Raw genomic sequence first — 23,048 nt, 5'->3', positions numbered from 1 at the left:
ACTGCAGGCTTTCTGGTGAATTATTAATATGTACCAAGTTAAGGCTCTATAAAAGCTGTTGCGGTGACGTGCGCATGCTGATTCAGACATGTTGTTTTATGTTCACAGGTCAGGGACACGATAACTTAACACAAGCTGTCATCATCTTTATTATAGCTACTATTGTCAGCCATCAGTGACCTGCCACTAAACCATCAGTTTATGGTTTTACTACCTAACCTGTTGTGTGAAGGAGCTGAAATGTAGCTGTAGATTTCTCTTTCCCAGAAGTTGACAAAAAAAAAGCCAGAATCTCAAATAAATATCTTCTAATTCACTATTAGCAAAATTAAGCATGGTGCTAATTTGAGACTAAACTCTTTGCGATTTAGCAGCTTTTGATCACCATATAATGAGACATAATGCACTGGGTGGAACATTGAAATGAGATTTTACTGATAATTACTGAAAAGTCTTTGGAAAAAGTGTGCCAAATGTTTTTTTTAAAGGTGAGCATACTGAATTGCTAATGGGTAGTAATGATGTTGCTTTCAATACTTTCATTATCGGTAATTTAAGTGCTGTTTTGCAAGAAGCTGTTTTTCCCAAGCTAGCAGATGTAGCAGGAAATATAAAACTTCAGAGATGTCCGCATAATGCACCAGGCTTATAAGCACCATGATTATGCAAATAAAACTAATTCAGGAGTTTTGTACATGGATCTTTTTTGAAAAACATTTTTTTTAACTAATTAGCTACTAATTTATTTGCATAAGACTAATTTATATCTATAACTTCACTTGTATCTGTAATCTTTAACCACAACCTACCAAATCTACCCAAAATAATAAACATGTGCTTAAATAAAGACAAATGCTAGTTTTTCTTGACAATCACGAAAAAAGATAGGGCACCATATTGCTGAGGGCCGAACACGAAACAAGATTTTAAGTTGTAATTGATCAGATTAAGCAGTAAACTGCAGGGTTTTACCCATAATGCACCAGTCCTACTGACAAAATGAGCATCTCATGCTATACTGGTGGATTTAAGCCTACTTTATTTGTTAGCAACATTACCCCCGAAGCTAAACTGCAGAAGAAGCAAACCCCAGAGATCAGAGATTGATTGACTGCATTTTACTTCAGGGAAACAGTTTTTTCAAGGATTTTCTTACAAGCTTATAACATTTCCATATGAGCTTTACCATAAAATTCATCTGCCTGACCGCACACAAACATCTGCACCGATCCAAACCAAACTATTTTTATAAAACCTGTATATATTCACTGTCACCCTGGACACTGGCTATTTAATGCCTATTTAAATGCTATTGTGGCAACAAATAACAACTATACCAGCTAAGTAATGTTTTTTCTTCTATTAGCATCTAATCACCTCTTAGCAAAACTTATGCTTTATCCAGCCCAACAAAAAGTACTCCATATCTTTACTGATCTGAAAAAGTGCATTATGATTCATTCTGTTTCGAAAGATTTGTAAAGCCACCGTATTGTTTAGCTTGCATGATGCTAAAATATAATCAAGCTTCAATTCCTCCACGTACAGCATTATTAAAATGATTATACAGCACTTTAGATAAGAAAGGTTATGCAGATTGACCTTGGTGTGTTGAGGTGTGTGTATGAAAGTGTTCAAGTGTTCTGATTGCAGTCAGATGATAACCAGTCAGATGATTATTAGTTTATTAGACTGGTTGTAAGCATGTAAGCAGGGTTAGTGAGAATTTTCCTTTGCACCATTCTCTCTGTCTTACACACTCATGTTCACATTGATTGCTGAACACATTTCCATACTAAACAGTGTGTGCCTGCGTGTGTAGTAAATGGGTTTCCGCAGCGTTGCTGAGAGAGCACACTGCTCAAACACAAGGGCTGTTATTTGAGTTTGTTTTGCCAACAGCAGGAGATTGTCATTCTTCAGCACACTAACACACACTAATGCTCTCTCCATGGAGACACACACACACACACAACAAGACGTATCTGTTTGTGCACAGGAGAGGGTCTGAGTTGCTATGCTTGTGTGTCTGTGTTAGTCTGCATTGTGTGTGTGTGTTTGGTAGTTTAAGATACTCACTGTCTCCCCGTATATGTATAGCGAGTCCAAGCAGCAGCAGCAGCAGGCTGGCCGCGCTGTGGAAACGAGACGGCCGTGTGTGATGTGGCACCATGACCTGAGCTCACACTCCCCACACCTCGACTCCTAGCAGCTCACCGCAGCATCGACACGCACCTGAAAACGAGAGACACATTTTAAACACCTGTGATTGCAAGTTAACACCTGCAGTTTCCTTACATTATGTCAGTTTTGCACTCAAATCTCCATCAGTGAACATTTGATAACTTCAAATAAATCAACTTCCGGTAAAACAGCAAATTTCTGAATAAACTTGGTATAAAACATAGACTTGGGTAAGAGGTAGATATTAGGAGTCACTGGCATCTTTAAACGACGGTTGAAGACCTACTTTATGAAATACGTGTACTAGCATTTTCTCCCCTGTTTGTTGTATGTGTGTATTAAGTCTGTAACCTAGTGAACCAGAGTTAATGTATTCAGTGATAGAGACTTAAAATCATGCACCCTGTGCACTATCGTGGACTTATTAAACTATTTTTTATGCCATGAGGGATTTTCAGAGAACACTGATCTTGTTTAGAAGCAGTAACTCAGTGGTTATGGTGTTAGTAATAATAGTTAATACTAATCAGAAGGTTGTGAGTTTGAATCCCTTTATTTTCTTCTTATTATTTTCACCTGAAACCGTTTTAGTGTTTTAGATTTTTTAAGACTATGAAAGGGTTATTATTTAAATAAACTCTAGTTAGGAGTTAAATTGAACTCTATTTGTTAGTAGAATTTTAACTCCACCTGAGATTAGATTTCAGCCCTGAAAAGAGCTGAAAATCAACTACAAGAAAAGATTTCATTTAACTTGTTCTAGAGTATATTCGATGGTCATGCATGCATACTCACATGTAGTTGAAATAAACTTACAGAGTTTTTACTCCAAAGGCCACAATTTGTTGTGTGGTTATATAATTGCTCATTTGAGCTTACAGTGCACAGTCATAGAGGGGAAATTAGTAATAATCACACTCTCCAGTGTCACCTAGAGGAAGATGAGTTCCCTCTTCAGTCTCAATGTTTCTTCCTGATCTTTCTTCCTGATCCTGATCAGCTCAGAGTTTTTTCTTACCAGCGTTGCCTCTGGCTCACTTATAAGTTATCTCCTAAATGTCTGTCTGTCTATCTGTCTGTCTGTCTGTCTGTCTGTCTGTCTATACTTGCATACATACATACATACATACATACATACATACATACATACATACATACATACATACATACATACACACATACATACATACATACATACATACATACATACATACATACATACATACATACATACATACACACATACATACACACATACATACATACATACACACATACATACATACATACATACATACATACACCTATATATACATACATACATACATACATACATACATACACACATACATACATACATACATACATTCATACATAGTGTCTCACAGAAGTGAGTACAGCCCTCACATTTTTGTAAATATTTTATTATATCTTATCATGTGACAACACTGAAGAAATGACACTTTGCTACAATATAAAGTAGTGAGTGTACAGCTTGTATAACAGTGTAAATTTGCTATCCCTTCAAAATAACTCAACACACAGCCATTAATGTCTAAACCGCTGGCCACAAAAGTGAGTACACCCCTAAGTGAAAATGTCCAAATTGGGCCCAATTAGCCATTTTCTCTCCCCGGTGTCATGTGACTCGTTAGTGTTACAAGGTCTCAGGTGTGAATGGGGAGCAGGTGTATTAAATTTGGTGTTATCGCTCTCACTCTCTCATACTGGTCACTGGAATTTCAACATTGTACCTCATGGCTAAGAACTCTCTTGCCCCTTTTCCACCAAAAAGAACCGGGTGCTGGTTCAGAGCTAGTGACGGTGCTGGTTCAAAGTTGGTTCCACTGGTGAACCTTATAAGAACCGGTTTGTCTTTCCACCGGCTAGAGAGCCGTCACAGAGCCGAGTCTGACGTCACTGTATACGTGTCACGTGTGCCAGCAACGTTAGCGCAGCAGTGACAAACACAAACACATCAACAATGGCGGATGTTGCTTTACTGTTAATGCTTATGGCTTTGTGAACCTACATTAGCAACCAAACGCGGTGAATCCAACATGTACGTGCAGCTCCATGTAATTTGTATAAACGGAGGTTGTTATTGAGAAAGTACATAACGTTATTTTATCATTAACACAGAAAAAAGTTAGCCTTAGCATGTAGCTACTTACTATCATGTGTGCTGATAATGTATCATATCGCGGTAAAGTAAAAGTGTATTAAACATTAGTATACTTAAGGTACATTATCAAATGCGCTAACAGTAGCCCCGCCCACAGCCCCTGACACAAGCGGTTCTTAAGTCTAGACCAGCAACGTTTTGGTGCTACTTAAGAACCACTTTTCCTGGTTCAAAGCCGGTGCTTTGGCTGTCGGAAAAGAAAGAACTGGTTATAAATTAGGCTCTGGTTCCGAACCAGCACTCAAACTGCCTCGGTGGAAAAGGGGCATCTGAGGACCCCCTCAAAAATTGTTGCTCTACATAAAGATGGTGTAGGCTATAAGAAGATTGCAAAGACCCTGAAACTGAGCTGCAGCACAGTGACCAAGACCATACAGAGGTTTAACAGGACAGGTTCCACTCAAAACAAGCCTCGCCATGGTCGACCAAAGAAGTTGTGTGCACGTGGTCAGCGTCATATCCAGAGGTTGTGTTTGGGAAATAGACATATGAATTCTGCCAGCATTGCTGCAGAGGTTAAAGGTGTGAGTCTGTCAGTGCTCAGATGACACCAAGATAAACTTATTTGTGTGACGGCAACCAGGTGAGGACTACAAAGACAAGTGTGACTTGCCTACAGTCAAGCATGGTGGTGGGAGTGTTATGGTCTGGGGCTGCATGAGTGCTGCTGGCACTGGGGAGCTACAGTTCATTGAGGGAACCATGAATGCCAACATGTACTGTGACATAATGAAGCAGAGCATGACCCTCTCCTTTCAGAGACTGTTCCACAGGTCAGTATTCCAACATGATAACGACCCCAAACACACCTCCAAGATGACCACTTCCTTGCTAAAGAAGCTGAGGGTAAAGGTGATCGACTGGCCAAGCATGTCTCCAGACTGGCCAAGCATGTCTAAACCCTGTTGAGCATCTGTGAGGCATCCTCAAACGGAAGGTGGAGGAGCGCAAGGACATCCACCAGCTCCGTGATGTCATCATGGAGGAGTGAAAGAGGACTCTGTTGAACTCCATGCCCAAGAGGGTTAAGGCAGTGCAGGAAAATAATGGTTGCCACACAAAATATTGACACTTCGGGCCCAGTTTGGACATTTTCACCAGCGGTCTAGACATTAATGGCTGTGTGTTGAGTTATATCATGGGAACAGCAAATTTACACTGTTGTTCAAGCTGTACACTCACCTCACTACTTTACATACATAGGTATAATAAAATATTTAGAAAAAGGTGAGGGGTGTATTTACTTCTGTGAGATACTGTACATACATACACGCACTGTATATCTGTAAAGCTGCTTTGTGACAATAAAAGTTAAAATAAAAGCCAAATGTGCCATTCAAATAAAATTGAAGCGAATAAACAGATGTTCTCTCACTAATCTCTGTACATATCTGACTGTTACAAAGCACTGACACGGGAGATCAATTATAACACATAAAAATTGTTCATACTGACTTACAAATCCTTGTCAAAGTAAATTTTAATATATCTGAACAACCGTCTGTCCAATCAAACCACATAATCTCTTCTGTTTCTTTGTTAAGCATTTATCTTTAATTATTTGATTAATTTCTATTAATTTAGGATTTGCTACGTATCAACCATGTCATATGTATATGACAAATCTGTGACTGGATGATGTCAATGCACTAATTAAATAAAGTGCTTTAATAATAAGTGTAGCTTGGTCACATAGATCAGGAATGGCTCTCGTGGGTGTTTCTAGCACAGCTGGCTTTGTCTTTAGGGACCTGCCTGTACTAATAGGCTGTTTTCTGAAGGTTATGACCCCTAAGTGACCCCTTCCTCCTTCTCCTCTCATGTTGTCTCAGTCACTGTGAATGATTACAATGTCTCTCATGTGTATTAACCAACAGAGGTAATCAAGATAAGTGCAAAATGCAAACCTTTTATTGAATTAGCAATTTAAGAGCAGACAGATGTCATTTCCCGCAGAACCTCAGACAAAAGAGGATGACAATTAGCAGCAGCTAGTGCCATAGTGATTGACCTGTATAGTCTCTGCACTGATGCTGAGAAAAATTAAAGTACTGCTAAAGGCTGATATCACACATACAGCTGTTTACTAGAGAGACAATTCTCACAATACATGTGCGTAAACCTTCAGTATTGCTGATACCCACATGTGAGATGGACCATGTGGTCTAAAGTGCCGCTTTTAACATGGTTTCAATTAATAGTGTACTATTATTCATGTCAATCAATTAAATTTTATTTATATAGCACCTTTAACGATGGACACGAAGCAACTTTACAGAAATACTATCCATCATGAGCAAGCAAGAGGTGAGAGTAGCAAGGAAATACTAGCTGAGATGATATGAGAAAGAAACCAGAGACCTAGAGAGGAACCAGACTTAAAAGGGAACCCATTTTCATCTGAGACACCAGAGAGTGTGATTATAAAGTATTTCCCTTCTATAACTCTGTATTACATCCTCAAAAAGTGCAAGTGCGTAACCTGGAAATTCATTCAAGTTTTAACATGAAGCCGATCTTCTTGAAACGATCAACTGCTTACAGTCAAGAGCTAAAATATTGCAATTTTTAACACACACCATATTATTATTGTCACTGTACATGCAAATCCAATTGAACAGAAACCGTTTAAGCCGGTTTTAGACTGTGCAATTACAGCAGTCCTTTAGGATTATTATGACATGATCCCAGCAAAGTCTTCCCAAAAACTGTCCCAGACTGTGCAGTAACATGTTTTCAATGTCAGCTTATACAATGAAGATCCTCTAGCAAAATGTCATCAATTAAAAAAAATTAAGCTGTTCTGCTTACATCATCAATTGTCCAATCAGTGTTAACAAAGACAGAAAGATTCTTCAAAGTGAGCTTGAGGTAAAAAAGAAAGAAATATTTAATTCACGGTTTCAAACCCAGCATGTGACTCTCTCCTTTCTGTGGCTTTTAATTTTAGATACTTGATAGATAAATGAGGCGGCTTTAATCATTGCTGAGATTTTAATAAACATTTAGGACGATGCCAGAACTTTTTTTTTGACTGTGTTTGGTTATAATATCACTAAAATGCCCAATCTCTATTCTTGTGATTTTAGTTTAAAGTAGCGGAACAACTAATAATAATACGACGAATACAATATAAACCTAGCTTTAGTTGAATAGCCTTCAACTGAAAGACAATCATTTTTTAATGAGTATTTTATATTGGCACATTTCGAATTCTTCTGATCTTAGATATAAGAATAACATGACCGTAACACCCTCCTTTTCCCATAATGCTCTATGTTTAATCAGAATCTTGGCTATGCATGGTCTCATAAGAGCTGACCATGTAAACATAGCACACATAAATAAAACACTTTGCTCTTTTACACCACAGTGAGTGAGGCTCTGGAGATCCCACAGCATCTGTTGAGAGCAGAAAGGAGAAGTGGCAAGAGACTGCTAGTGTGTGAGAGCATGTACAACACGGCTGCAAATCTCCACTAACGTCTCCACACAGATGGCAAGACAGTCTCACACTGGCTCACCAAGAGGAAACAGTAGAATAATGCTGAAGACCTTATTCCTGAATGTGTTCGTCCTTTCAAACCATTGCTTCCTTCAAAGGTTCTACTTTCTCTGCTGTAGAAGTTGAGTTGTTGAGTATTTTTTAAATTAAAATAGCATTGATATTATTACTAAAGCAGTGTTGCTTTGCAACGAAGGGGAATAAATTACAGAAAACAGAAAAAGTCTGGAGCTGCACAGACGTGTGAATGCTACCAAAGAGCCGCATTTGCTGGTGGAAAGAATTGCAATTAGAGCTTGTTGGATTATAGAGATTATTTAATGTATATTAGTGTCAAACACACAAAGTTTACTCTCAGTGTGTGTAAACCGAGTTGGTAAGATTCTCTGATTGAAATCTGCACTCTAATAAATCGATGGATTTGGATTATGGAGTGACAACCGCTTTCGGAAAGCTCATTTAACCAAGTAATGTATAAATAATATAATCCCCAAAAAGAGAAAAAAGAAATTTCTAAACACATCCACTGCTTCTGCTGTGCCGCAGGCCAAGTGACAGAAAAAAACATCTACCATACAATTAAAGACATGCTTGTAAAAATGTTAATAAAAAGTGCACTTCTAACATCTGCATGATTGTACCAGTTGTTGCTTAATATAGATATTTCAGATTCAGCACTCAGAAAGCCAGCTACTGTATGTTCAATATTCAATTAAGTAAATGAAATGAAACAGTAGCCGAAGGTTGGAGAGTGAAGAGCTTATTTAATCCTGTCAATATTATTCTTCTTCAGTTATCGCTCCAGCCACTTCATTTAAATCCCACAAAATAGAGGTTAATGCATCCGTACCAGGAATTACCATCGTACTTGGCTGCAGGCAAATTGAACAAGACATTTACTTCAAATGAAAGCCAAGGCTGGACGAATGAGAAAGGATAAAGCCACTATTCCAAAATTTTCAGGAAAATGGTCTGTAACTCAGTACTCAAGAGCATTCTCTAAACGATTGGGTTAATAGGTGCACGCTTTTATGGACTTTTTTAAGCATTTACTTACTCAGCACACAGGGTTTACAGAACTAAATTAGATATACAAACATTATGCAAACTAAATGCCTAAATGTGCTGAGGTTTTGAAAGAAACATTATGGTTTAACGAAGTAGGGTTAGCTGTCTATCTAGATTTGACGTTGTTATTAATTTAATGCTCTCTTCTTCAAAGCCAACGGGCCAAAGGTTGGAAGAGTAAAGTGACGGATCACACATCTCCTAAATCCCTTTAAATGGTGTTTATTATTTTACCACACTGTCCACAAGATAAGCAATGTCTGATTAAGACACTGTCTTCTCCTATCTCCTCTGATAGGGAAAAAATAAAGAGAGAGTACTATTAAATAATTAATTAACAAATGCACACATGCTTAACTCTCATGCAACTTATTAACAATGCGTTTGTTCCGTGAAACAAAGTGTGAAATACTGCGATGAAATCTTTACTATTTCAACTTGACTCAACTTTGAATGTGGCCATAAACGATTTACACTCGCTCCAGGATTTCACAATTGTGCAATTACAGAATTTAACCCAAAGTCAATTAAACTTAAGTATTCGACAGTATATTTTTCACAATGACTGCAGGATTTAAACAGATTCGGTCCAATTTGTATCAAGTGACATCATCGCAACAGGCAAACAGCCAAAGCTCTCATCATTCACATATCTCAAACATAAGCACAGCTATCATAGAAAGCAATAAAACATCTGTCTTCACTGATAGGAGTTTAAAGGAAGAATCCTGGGCTTGCAATTTTGTCATTTCAAGTAGTTTTCTGCAATAATCAAAAAAAAAAAAAAAAAAAAAACACGAACAAATTGAAATAATCAAAAAATAAACTCAGAGAAATTCTGAAGGGATTGATTGTAATGTCACTGGAGGGAATATTAGGGTTTAAGAAACAGCCTTAGCTTTTGTGGCATTTTTTTGAGTTTAGACTTTTGGCATCAGATAACCTAAGCACTATAGTCTGTTGAACAAATGAACAAATAAAACTTGAACGTATTCTCTTTTAGCTTTTTTCTAGAAAGACATGATAACATTCTGACCGTTTATTTTCCATTGGGTCAACTTTTGAATGGTTTGTGAATTAAGCCAGGACACAAAGTTCTCTATAGGGTCTACCTGGTTTTACATCAACATGCAGAAGGTGTAGGGTTCTGGATTAAAGCCAAACAATAGCTGGCATTTTTTAAAACTGAGTGAATAAATTAAGATGAAATATTATTTTCTCATCAGCTCTGTGTCTCAGTGCAGCGTTTATAGCTCAGGGGTTGAGTGCAAGAGGACTGATATCTTCTCTTCACAGATGGGAAGAGAGGAAGTGGAGTGCTAAGCATCTCATCCATAAAGAGACACACTTTCCTTAGGGTGCGTTCCTTCTTCCTCTTAATCCCTCCTTCCATCCATCCGACTCGGAGAAAGGAGACGTAGAACAAGTCAATTCAAGAGAGAAGTTAAGTAATAGTGCTGGGCACGCCTACAGGGATGTCCAGAGGATGTCTGAATGCTATTTATTTTAAAATGCTGTACACACACACACATACACACACACACACAAACACACACACATCCTTGTTGGAGACTAATAGAGCTCATGAGTAGCAGCCAGGTGCATCACTTTCCTCCACTGAACCCCTCCAGCTACACAATCCTGGTGGATTTGTGCCTCTCGAGTGTCATGCCGTTGAGTGAAATATCCGCGCCTGTAGCAAGAACGTGTGTGTGCGCGTGTGGGGGCATGTTTTTATACCGTATTAAAGACGTAGAAGTCCCTACAAATATATCAAACAGGTTTGACCATGTGGGGACATTTGTCAGGACAGCAAATTACTTTTTTTTTTTTTTTACAAATGAATTTTTGCATAACTACACTGCAGTTTTCACTACCTCAAGATTAATCACTTTAGTACACATTACTTACTGCTTGGATTCTTCATATATAACCAAACTGATTATTTTGTCAACCAATTTATGCGCTTGATGCTTTCATGCAGAGAAAAGCACTGTGTAGTCATACAGATTTACAAAAGCATAAAACACACACTGTTAAACACACTCATAATGTACCAAAACACACTCCTAACCGAATCGACAAGACCTTTTATATAACCTCATCTGTTGTACAAGCTAGTTGTCTACAGCTCGTAAACCCATCAGAACTGCACGGGTCACATTAACACATACACACCATCAACAGCTTGGAGAAGCAGACCAGGGTGACCTTGATCTGATCCTGTTACACATACTCATCTTCACCGCAACGTACGGTACATTAGGGAGCTCGTCTGAACAAACCGGCTTTGGGCTAGAAAATGTTTTTAATCAGGATCATGTGTCATGTGTCCATAGGGAAAGATGGAAACAAGCGAGAGAGGGCGAGAAGGGGATAGAGAAGGATAAACAGAGAGCGAGAGAAAGAGAAAGGGAGGGAGAGTAAGAGGGAGCAGGCTATTATAATGAAATAAAGTGTCAACGAAAAAATTAATGGCGCAATCACACTAAAAAGGGCAGAAAAAAATAGGTGATGGGACTAGGCTATATGGAATAGCACGTGCACACACACCACATTAATCTCTTCCCCTCTCCGTCTGGCAGCTGCCTCCACTCTGTTCCCTCATGCTGTAAATGTTTGCTTAACAGGTTTACCGGTGATGCCAAATAAGCAACCAAAACATTGCATTCATTCCTGACAAACTTACATATCGTATTGTCTTACTGTGGACAATCAATCAATCAATCAATCAGTCAATCAAATAAATAAATAAATAAATAAATAAATAAATAAATACTGGTATGCTGGTATTGTGGGATAATGTCTTATATGCAATTAAGGTGAAGGAATGCATTTATGCGCTTCTCTATCTATCTATCTATCTATCTATCTATCTATCTATCTATCTATCTATCTATCTATCTATCTACTGTATCTCACAGTAATGGAAATCACAATCTTTTTTCACTTGAATTAAACAGATTTAAACTAAAACCCTAAAACTTGAAAGCTTGAAAGCCAGAAAAAGTTTTCTTGCCCTTAACAGTTGCTTAATTAAAATTAAAATTGTTAAAAGTATCTTTTATTTAAAACTTTTTGTTCTGGTAAGGTCAAAACGAACCTTTCAATTACAAGGATGATGTGCTGCTGAATATATTGGCTCTATTTTCTCTAATGAAAATAAATGCACTTTGTTAAAATTCATTTTGTCTGTGAGTGCAAGGTGAAATACAATTGAAAATTGTATTAAGAATATCTCATAAGACAAATATCGTCTAAGGCACTCAAAATTGAACAGCTCAGACAACACTAGAGTGGCTTCGGGACTCTGAATGACCATGAGTGGCCAAGCCAATGTCCAGACTTTATTGCCATAAAATAATTGAGGACAGACCTGAATATAAAACTTCACATATGCTCCCTATTCAATATGATTGAGCTTGAGAGGATCTGCCACGAGGAAGTGAAGAACCTGCCTAAATCCAGCAAAGATTGTAGAGGCTTAACAAAGAAATTGCTGCCAATGGTGTTTCTACAAAGCAGGCTATTGAAGGCAATATGGTTGGGTAAAAAAAGTTAAGATATAATCAGGCTTATATCATAAAGTAATTATGATGAGCATGAATATATGAGTGATTTATACTGTTCCAACTTAGTTCCCAGACTAATAAAGCAGGAAGTGAAAGATGCTATATATTCAGGTCAGGGTTCAAAGGGTTAAGCAGCCTATTCTTGTAAGAATGGGTTTGTTTTTGTCTTGCAAATTCTAAAGGATGCACTTATAAAGATTGGACGCTTCAATTAGCACTCTTACTTTTCATATAAAAGGATCCTGATGTTTTTACAGACGTAACAAGGAAACCTGTGTGGTCATTTGGTTACTGAATGACTGCATCTGCCACTGTGACTGTGGCCTCAACCCAAAAGTCTCTCCATTCCCATGCTACTGCTCAATTTGAGTGCCTGAGTGTTTTACTGCCCCATTCAGACAAATCCAAAGTCACCATAAACCTGTCACCGTGCTCCACACACCAGACCATACGCTGATCTACAGCTTGCTACACCATAATGAGTTAATGATTAGCCAAGAGTGACCTGGCCTTCTACTGCACCGGGATAACTCGATTTAAGTCTGTGATGGACTGCACGTACAGCCATGTATTTCCTCCACAAGATTAAAGCACATAAACTATACTCAACAAACAGATTTATGGTGACGGGAAAATCTCTATTTAAGTTTGCTTAACAAATCAGAAGCAAACATTACACTGATGTTAGCATCTAGGCCAAATGAAGACGTCAGCTTATCTTTCATTCTCGTGTAAAGACACAAAAAAATCAATGGATGAATCAATGAAAACCAACTTAAAGAACTGTTGAGCAAAAACATTACAATTTTCCCATTCATTTATTGACCAAAATGATCTAACATGTCTTTTAATATCTTTGTCAGAAAATGTATGCCTGAATTGAATGTTGGAAATTAATTGAAGTCAGGTTTTTAGTCAAGGTTTAGTTTAGTTCAGCAGGCCCTTCCATGTTTCATAAATATAAACCTGGATTTTCACTATCAAACTCTTCAATCTTCACCAGATTGGAAGTGTGCCATGCTTCAATCAAAGGAGATTCCTGAAAACCTTAGAAAAAGTTATCACTGCCATGTTAATACAAACAAAGTCATTCTATACAACTTTGTGATCCTACTTTGTAGCAACAGTTTGGAAAGACTCATATATGGGTTTAATGGTCAGGTGTCTACATACATTTGGCCATTTAGTGTATATGTATTGTACTCCTGCTAACACACTGCATGAATTTAAATTAAATTTAAGTGCTTATAACAGTGTGGCAAAGCAGATTTACAGCAATGAAACAAAGACTAAAACAAAGACACTGGCGTGAACGTGCACAACCCATTGCGCGAAGCTTATAGACACTAATCTACTTGTTGCCATGTTGCTTATGCAAACATCACACAGTATGAAGTGCAGTTGGTAACAAGTTGGTGAACCAAAGAAAGCTCAAACGCATTGCCTGTTAAACCACAAACATTAAGTTTGTAATTCTTATGTACGATTTGTAGACTCTTTGTACTAACATGATTATATACTGTAGGTTACAAAATTAGTTTTTCTCTCACGTTTCTGCAAACAATAGATCTATTACACTGACTCAACTTTAGTTCTGAAAGCAGGACATCTCCAAAACATGTGAGAAAAACTAGCTGCAAAACATAGAAAGGACTGTATGAATTACTCCCAGTAAAAACCCTCACACGTGCACGTGTATATAGAAGGGACATTTCATTAACAGTAATGTTTAATTACACTGACAGATCATTCTCTGGCTCTCGGACCATAAACATTCACGAGATGTGTCTGACACTCCAATTAATAAAAACACAACAATCAATGGCACTGTGAGGGTGAGAAACTCAAGCCAGTCATTACTGCATCCACTCTGCAATTAACACAATTACAAACAGCCATGATGTTAGGATGCTTTCAGAACGGCATCTGTGTCAGTTTCATACATGTATTCATGTAAGTTGAGCAAATTGAATAGGACTTTCTCTTGTCTTTCATTAGCAGCAACACAACAGCCTGTTATATAGCAAATTCACTGGATGGTGATTATAATAAGAAGAAAAAATTTTGGTCCATGGGTCCTGTACCAGATTCCTCAGAGAATACAATATATTGTAAGACAAGCACTGTAAAACATGACAGCCGCATAATGTGAACATATTTCTTCTTTTTATCTTCAAATGTCGGGGGGCACGGTGGATTAGTGGTTAGCACGTTCGCCTCACACCTCCAGGGTCGGGGTTCGATTCCCGCCTCCACCTTGTGTGTGTGGAGTTTGCATGTTCTCCCCGTGCCTCGGGGGTTTCCTCCGGGTACTCCGGTTTCCTCCCCCGGTCCAAAGACATGCATGGTAGGTTGATTGGCATCTCTGGAAAATTGTCCGTAGTGTGTGATTGTGTGAGTGAATGAGAGTGTGTGTGTGTGTGTGTGCCCTGTGATGGGTTGGCACTCCGTCCAGGGTGTATCCTGCCTTGATGCCCGATGACGCCTGAGATAGGCACAGGCTCCCCGTGACCCGAGGTAGCTCGGATAAGCGGTAGAAGATGAATGAATGAATGAATGAATCTTCAAATGTCATGAAATGTTTTGGAAGTTTTTAACAGTGAAACTTAAAATAATCCATCGTCTTGCTTACTTGCTTTTCTTCAAGTTGAGTGTGTAAAAAACACAAAAAAGTGTGTAAACATAATCAGGTGAACATGATTGATCATGTTTTTTAAGGAAACCAATCGCAATGATGGTTACAGCCACTTATAAATTCACTCTTGGTACAATACACCATCATCTCACATTAAGATGGACACAGTGGAAACTCTGAACCACTGAACCACAAGTGGTGGAAAAAAACTGAAGTATTCTGTCTCTATTTTCACTTAATGGGTCGTTATTTCAAAATAGTACATCATTAGGCCATCCTTAAAAATATTCTTGTTTGCCGTAACCCGACCGACCCTGTCAATTTAGGACCGACTCATTTTTTTTTTTTTGCTTTAAGTCCGACCGACTTGCCGGTTGTAAATTTGCGTTAAGACCGACCATTTTTTTTTACTCTTCAAACAACTAATACAAAAGCAATAAAATAATATTAACGGGTTCGGGCACCATAATACATCTAAAAAAATCATTAAAACAGCTCGACACCGCTTTAACTTGGCACGAAGTTCTGGAAAAACTGTGTCCAACATCAAAATAAGGTTTGCAATGATGCGCCCGAAGGCACGGGTTGAAGACCCAGTCAGTGACGTCACGATATGCTAATTTGTTTAAAGTCATACCTACGTAATCACATCAAAATTGTACTTTTTTTTTTTACATTGAAACTTGAAAAAAAAAATATAGACCTACCAACCGACCCTTTTTTTTTCTGTTGCTGCAAACCAAAATATTTTTAAGGATGGCCTTATATCAAAATAATATCTTATCCATACTAGGTATGAAGTAGATTGGTCTAGTAGCACTCAATACGTTGGGTAGATGGATGGATGGATGGATGGATGGATGATAGATAGATAGATAGATAGATAGATAGATAGATAGATAGATAGCTCCTGTGTAGCACCTGCTGTCTAGCTTTTGTCAGTTGTTAGTCCACTTTCATGTCATGGTTTGTTTTTGTTTCATGGTCATATTCTTTTATATGTTTTATGAACTCTAATGTACACTTGTATCTGCCTCCACTGGGATAGGCTTAGGATCCACTGCGACACTGACCAGGATAAAGCAGATATTGAAAATCAATCTTGAATCTTATTATTTGTACAGTACTTAATAACTCATTATTTCAGCTACATCTTTAATTTGACTTAATATTATTATAGCATGGAGTATTTAACAAAACATTATTTTGACCTAATAAAATACTATTTCAAAATATTTCTTTAGTTTCACTTAATATATCAAACTCAGTAATATAGGGACGTACGTACCACTTCTAGTAGAGAAACGAAAACAATACAGCTAGCTGAAATATTAGCTAAGACTTCCTGGTGTGTTTTTTTTCTTTCTTCAAAGGCACTACATGGCAGACTGAAAATAATTGTGATTATATGCATCCTCCAACCCTATACATAATGCATATCCATATCAACTGTGTCTATTTCAAGTACAATTTTGTATTAATTGTTTGTAGTTCTTGGTATTCTAATAAACTCTTGTACATTCTGCTAGATCTGATAATGCACAACAGTCAGCTGGACTAAAAATATTCTTTGTTTTCCAATGTCTTTAAATGATAGCTTAATTACAGTAGATGTCAGAGACTCTATAGCCGTCCACTTTTTGAGACAAAGCAGTCCAACAGTGGTTCCCTGGAGTCATCCCATTGCTTAAACTAAATACGGGATCTATGTCTGGCCATCACACACTAACAATAAAGCTGTGTGACACAAATGTCAGGCTGCCAGAGGCACAATGAGACAGCAGCAGAGATCTCCCAGCAAGCACCAGGCCAATCAGGCAGACCGCACAGGCTGTCTGGACAGACACTCCCCAGGGCCAGTGTGTGGTGTTGGTGGATTTGGTAGAAGTGATGAAGACAGGAGCAGTTGGAAGAGTCATTCACTGTCTTTACTCAAACCACTGAAATATACTTACCTGTGTTTCTCACCTGCTTTATCAAACCCAATATTTTGTCCCTGTTCTCCACGATTCTTTCAGAGCCAGCAGCTTCCTGACAGTCCAATCCTGAGGCAATGACTATTCCCTTAGCTTAGAAATCATTTCTGAATTTCTGAATTTTCTGAGAATGTTTTTTATAGCTTTGAAGGACATTAGTATAACCACATTCTAGTATTTGGCAATGTTCTTTACAAATTCTGGCAAAGTATCTGTTCAGAGGGAAATTTAATCTTTAATCTCTGTGTATAGGCAAATAAAAAAGAACAATCAACATCCAACCATTCAAGCCGGGGGAGATTCAAGGTCAATTAAATATTATTATACTTTTGCATTTTCATTCAAAAGTTCTAGACTGAAATTGAATCTGAATTGCTCTAAATGCAATTTCAAACCAGCTATTTATGCTATACATGTGTAAGCTTTACCATGTGTAAATTATTCAAGCATCAAATTTAAACATTCAAATGTTCATTCAAATTTAAACATTTAATTTAAAAGCATAGGTTATATAGCAATATTATAGATGTTTTTTTTAATTAAAAAGGCAGCTAAATTGTTGATCTCTCACCCCATTTATTTATTTACAAATCCATGTAATTCATCAGGTACAAAATAAATGCTCCTTGGCTAAATTCATTTTAAACTGAAAACTTATTAGCATCTTAGGCTTCAGTTGGCTACATGCATGTACCACATCTGCATTTGGATGTTTTTTTTTTGTTTTTTTTTACAACAACCTGGTTACCGCATTTCAGAATGCAAAATGTTCATCACTTTGTCAAACAATAAGAAATTATCATATATAGGAGGAAAGAAAAGCCTCCGTAGTAACAGTGTAATACTATAATTATTGCCTCTTCCTCTTAAAAAAAAATATGGAAAACAACAATCTCTCATCTCTGATATAACCATGTCTTATTAGGGGTGATGATCTAATTAAATCAAATGAGCACACAACTACTGAACACAATGCCACACACAAACCCCAACCCCTCTATTAGCCATCTTTTAGCCTGCTAACACATTAGCTGTCTCAAATTTGAGTATTATAAATACTGAATGTTCTAAATGTACAAAATTTCACTGCAATGCCACTGCATCCTAGAAAACAAATTTTGGTTCATCATTTAGTGAACCTTCCTTAATGTTGTGCTGTGTTCGTTCTTTCTGCGGTGTCCTCTGTTCCTACCTTATCATTTCACACCCATATTAAGTTGCTTTACTACATCATATTCGACATGGCATTTAAAGGCCCCTCAGGGTGGAAGTGACAACTGTGGTGCTCAGCCACACTGTTATCAGCACCTTTTTAGGGACAATGTTCAAATAAAAAAACCCTGCATGATAAATGAGCAAATTAAGTTAAAAGAAGCTGGTTAGTATTAAATGTACAGCATAGACATATTAGTGGGTTGTGGTTAGTGTACAACATGATAAGAGAGAGCTCACTGTACTACAGGATAGGAGCAGAACTACCAAGCAAAGTCTTAATTGTTGAAAATAATAAAGCAAAGCCTTAATAATGCTTTAGATGCTCTATAGAGTGTTATTGAATTGCATTCACTAAATTCCAGGGGTTTCGTTACCACGACGTAAAGTGGGCGTGTTTCTGGAGGTCTTGGAAAAAAGCCCTCGTTCAAAAAAAAAAAAGAGCATACCTATGATGGATAATGAAGGACAAAACAGTCATACAGGTAGATTTTATATCTTATATCTATTATGCTTTATTATCTTACAGTTAAGCTATTTTCTAAAACAAATAAACAACCAAAAACTATGGTTAGGGTTAGGGTTAGATTATCAAATCGGCCACGCCTGCCCGATGACACAATATCTGTTTTGCTGTTCTGAAATCCCTGGAAATAAGTGCATCCCGTAATGAAGCAACCTATCAACAGATTCTCAACAACATGTCAAACTAATGATGTTTAACTCTCTTTCAATAACATGCTATGAGAAAAGGCTAAGGAAAATTTCATAGTGCTAATATGATCTATTACTCTTTATGACCTTTAAAGTAGAATATCCAAAATAAATAAAGCCAAAATGTCAAAAATGCAGTACTCTATACACTGAGTGTGTATAGTTTTTTTGCTAAAAATCTTTAACCCTAAACTGGGCTGTCTAAATATAAGGAAAGAGAAAGTTATAAGATCATACAATTCATACAGATTATCCACAACTGTTGCCATATTGTTGGAAAATAATCGATTGGCTGATTGATGGCAGTCAACTGACAGATTGTTGACAGTCCACAGATGCATTATTGAATGTTTGTGCAGTATCCATACAGTGATCTAGCCAAATAATGTGTTACAAAAATAAACAGTGTTATCACCTCCTTTATCATCCTCCTAAGGGAAGACATCAGCTGCACCTGTTTTGCTGGCATCCACCTCTAATTTAAAGGGTTTATTAAGGTCATTTTCAACAAGCAGCAAGGGACTTGGCTAACAATAACTTTACAGATTTAAAGACTGTTTAACACTCAGAAGACCAAACACATGGGATTCTTTCTTGTAAGGAGTTAGCAAATGGTCAAACTACATTGGGAAAATTCTTACAGAAGCAATGATAATAACAAATCATGTCAGTAAAATCTTATTTAAGTTCAATTAGTAGCATATTTGCAGAAAGGAAGGTAAAAAGGAATAAATTATAAATCACTGATGCACTTCTGCTAAAGAAAAACAACAGCCCTATTATTCTACTTTCTGAAATGTCATAATTAACATGTCTAATAAATATATGATATTATGCCTGAAAAGGCTTAATCATTAATCAGATATACTGTAATACAGAACTGTGATAAGTAGACATCTTTTTAATCTGTGTTTCCAAGTAATCTTATATATCTGGGCTGTTTTGGATGACTATGCACAAAAATAACTGGAAAAAAACAACTACAAAAATAAAAAACGCCTTGACTAAACCACATCCCCAATCCCCCATCCTGCCAATCAACCCAACCAAGCACCAATACTGGAGGACTTCAACTGAGGTCAGTAAAAGTGGAAATTTCCTTCAATTAGGTCAAGTTGAATAACAAATTTATCTGAGCCTACAAACCCACACAGCCCTCCACCCATGGAATTGAAAATGAGTGAGGTTTTTTCTTTCCACGATGTCCGAATCCAGTTTTAGCACTAGAACACAAGTGGCTAATAACAAGAAAGGATAGCCTAGGAAACTTTAAATATCTGACATGAAAGGAACGAGTAATATATCATGCTGAATAACTAACAACCAATAGATCCTGCTGAATAATACATATGCATACATGCTGAATAAATAGTAATATATCATTCTGAATAAATGTTTTTCAATAGCATCTGAACATGTCTAAAAAATAGCACTGGAGAACTCTCAATTACAGTCTTAATATTTATTTATATAGACAAGGTCAAAAGGCCTATTTATTTATTTTGGGGATAAATTATGTAAAGACTTGGTTAAATGGTCAGAAGAGACCACTGAAGTGAAAATAACACTTCAATAATTTTAGAGTTTAGGGTAGAGTTTTTCTTGAATTTCATATGGCCCAGTCAACCTAGCTTGCAGTGAGCATCCTGACACCAGTTTAAATGCTAAAAACCTGCTGCTGTCTTTTTGTCATAATGACTTTTCATTTCCACCTGGAAGGAACTTCCAGCTTTTCTAGCCATTTCCTTTGCCAGCCATAAGTGCTTATAAAGAGAGAGGATGTAATCTATGTTTCATTTACTATGGAATGGCAGAGCAGATAAAAGAATTTCTCTGACAAAATTTTCAACAGCCAACAGATAGAGTGAGCCAAAATGAGCTAAGAAGGGCTAAAACCAATCAGTATGTTTGCAGGGTATTTTTAAAGGTCTGTCTGAAACACTTGTGTGCACCCTCCGATTCAGGGTGGTATACACTTGGTGTTTGATGTTTAAATTAAGGGCTATCCACAAAAACAACTGAAACATGAAGTGAGAGTGTTGGCTGGTCTGATGAAGGTGGTACAAAATTTGTAGTCCCCTGATAACTTTGATCTAAGGGTGTATGTAGAAATAGCCTCAGGAAATCTGCTGACAACACACATAAGTGTTAATAAATAAAATGTACTTGAATGAGACTGTCAATTAATATGTAATAGGCTGTAATAAAATAGGGGAAATAAGGTGATGAAGCTTTCCATCAATATCCGTATGACAATAAAGAACAGCATATGACTTCACAGTGGGCCAAACATGATTTCTTAGCATGAGAAATGCTTTATGAAACCTTGCATTACCTGAAGATGGACTGACATCTGACAGTGACAATATATAACTCCTATATGGATGAGGCATTATCAGATAAAACACTGTGTTTCACCTTTCTGGAGATGATGGAGGAGACTATTTTTAAATAAAGTACATGATGTTAATGCTTTAATATCAGGTGACATGTCCAATTTAGCCTATGTAGGTTCAACATATGAGGAATTATCATTACAAAGACAGGAGACATACAGATAAAACACATTAACTAAATCTTTCCCCAGAATAAAAGAAATAGCACTAATTGGTATCTGTGGGTGAACAACGTTTAGAACACCTGACAGGGCAAGTATATGTTGTGCAGGGGCACACAAATTGCAGCAATCTTAATTAACACATACCATGGCCAGTACAGGAATCTTTACACATGCACTCTCTAGGATAAACAGCTAAACGGCATCAGTAGCACTTAATATGTTAATGGGCTGATTCACATCATTAACCGCCAATGAAATAAAACCAGAAAACACAAACAACTTAAATGCAGACTCGGTGTTGGGCTCAGGACACTCTGGTAAGATATTCAAGACATTAGCATTCTTAACAGATGCCAGCTCTCTAACACTATTACGTTTTATTGGAGGACATACAGCAATTCATTGGCCTTGCTCATCACAACAGAGTGAGTGTGTGTATGAGAAGTGGTGGGTGTGCTGCTTTGTAGAGCACTGGTAGGGGCTTTACCAGGGAGATCTATCATGGCAATCATCTGGTGTATTAAAATAAACTCACCACCAAAATTAGCTGCCCAAGGACACAGTGATCAAATCAGCTTGTTGGCTCATCTTGAATTCAGGCTATGTTTGGCCCACCTAGACTGGTGAAAGCAGAAGAGACTGCCACAAGGGAGCAGATTTTCCAGGGTTGAAGTAAGGCCAGCCATTTGCAAATCCCTGTCAGATTTCAGAAAATATACAACAATTATGCCTACTTCTTTATCTCTACCTAGAAAAACTTTAACTATATCTAAAGCAAGGGATCCACCAAGGAAGACGTTTTCCCCAATGAATCTACATCAGACCATGAACAATTTTCAAAAGTTCACCACCAACCTCCACAACTGTCTGGCTCTGCTGGCTGGGTGTCACAGAGTGCAGCTTTCACTGCTGTCTTTACAGGATATATGAGGAACAGGGATACTAAAATAAAGTCTGTGATTAAACAGATGTCATTTTTATGACACTTAACAAATTCCCCCAATTTGGCAAAATGTGTGGAAAATAGTAAACTTTAATGGTAAACGTAAATAGTAAAGACAGTAATGGCTATGCAATAGCACTAGCTCTGAAGTTAGGAACATAAATGAGGGGGCATTCATGCTGTCACATCCACCATGGCAGTCCATTAAGTGCTGGCTTAAAGATGGTACAGTATATTGTACAACTGCGAACAGCAGAAAATGATGAAAGAGGCAGGTCACAAACATCCTTACTTTGTACCTCAATACAAGCAGGATGTTTGTACGTATAAGAGAAACACTACACTGTTGAGATCTCTCAGTCTTGTTCATTCCTTCTTTCATGGCTGCAAGGTGTGAGGGGATTTGCAGAATAGAAAGTGATCAGAGTGTAAAGTGCCAGCTACAGCTTCTTGTCTTCTATAGACTAATGCGAGCTTACAGAAGATAGCCTGAA

The 23,048-nt window shown here is 37.5% G+C and overlaps 1 protein-coding gene across 8 annotated transcripts in view; it reads right to left on the bottom strand.

The window, feature by feature from the left end:
• The window catches only part of ptprfa (protein tyrosine phosphatase receptor type Fa), a 194,593-nt gene that overhangs the window by 116,650 nt on the left and 54,895 nt on the right, over window positions 1-23,048 (bottom strand). For all 8 annotated transcript variants that reach the window (XM_060867851.1, XM_060867849.1, XM_060867855.1 and 5 more), the window contains exon 2: window positions 2,080-2,235. In XM_060867851.1, coding sequence (XP_060723834.1) covers window positions 2,080-2,173 — 94 coding nt within the window. In that variant the 5' untranslated portion in view covers window positions 2,174-2,235. The remainder of the gene's footprint in view (window positions 1-2,079; window positions 2,236-23,048) is intronic.

This window comes from Tachysurus vachellii, chromosome 4, assembly GCF_030014155.1.
Source record: "Tachysurus vachellii isolate PV-2020 chromosome 4, HZAU_Pvac_v1, whole genome shotgun sequence".
In the NCBI taxonomy this organism is placed as follows: Eukaryota; Metazoa; Chordata; class Actinopteri; order Siluriformes; family Bagridae; genus Tachysurus; species Tachysurus vachellii.
This window is presented reverse-complemented; position numbering and strand designations above follow the sequence as displayed.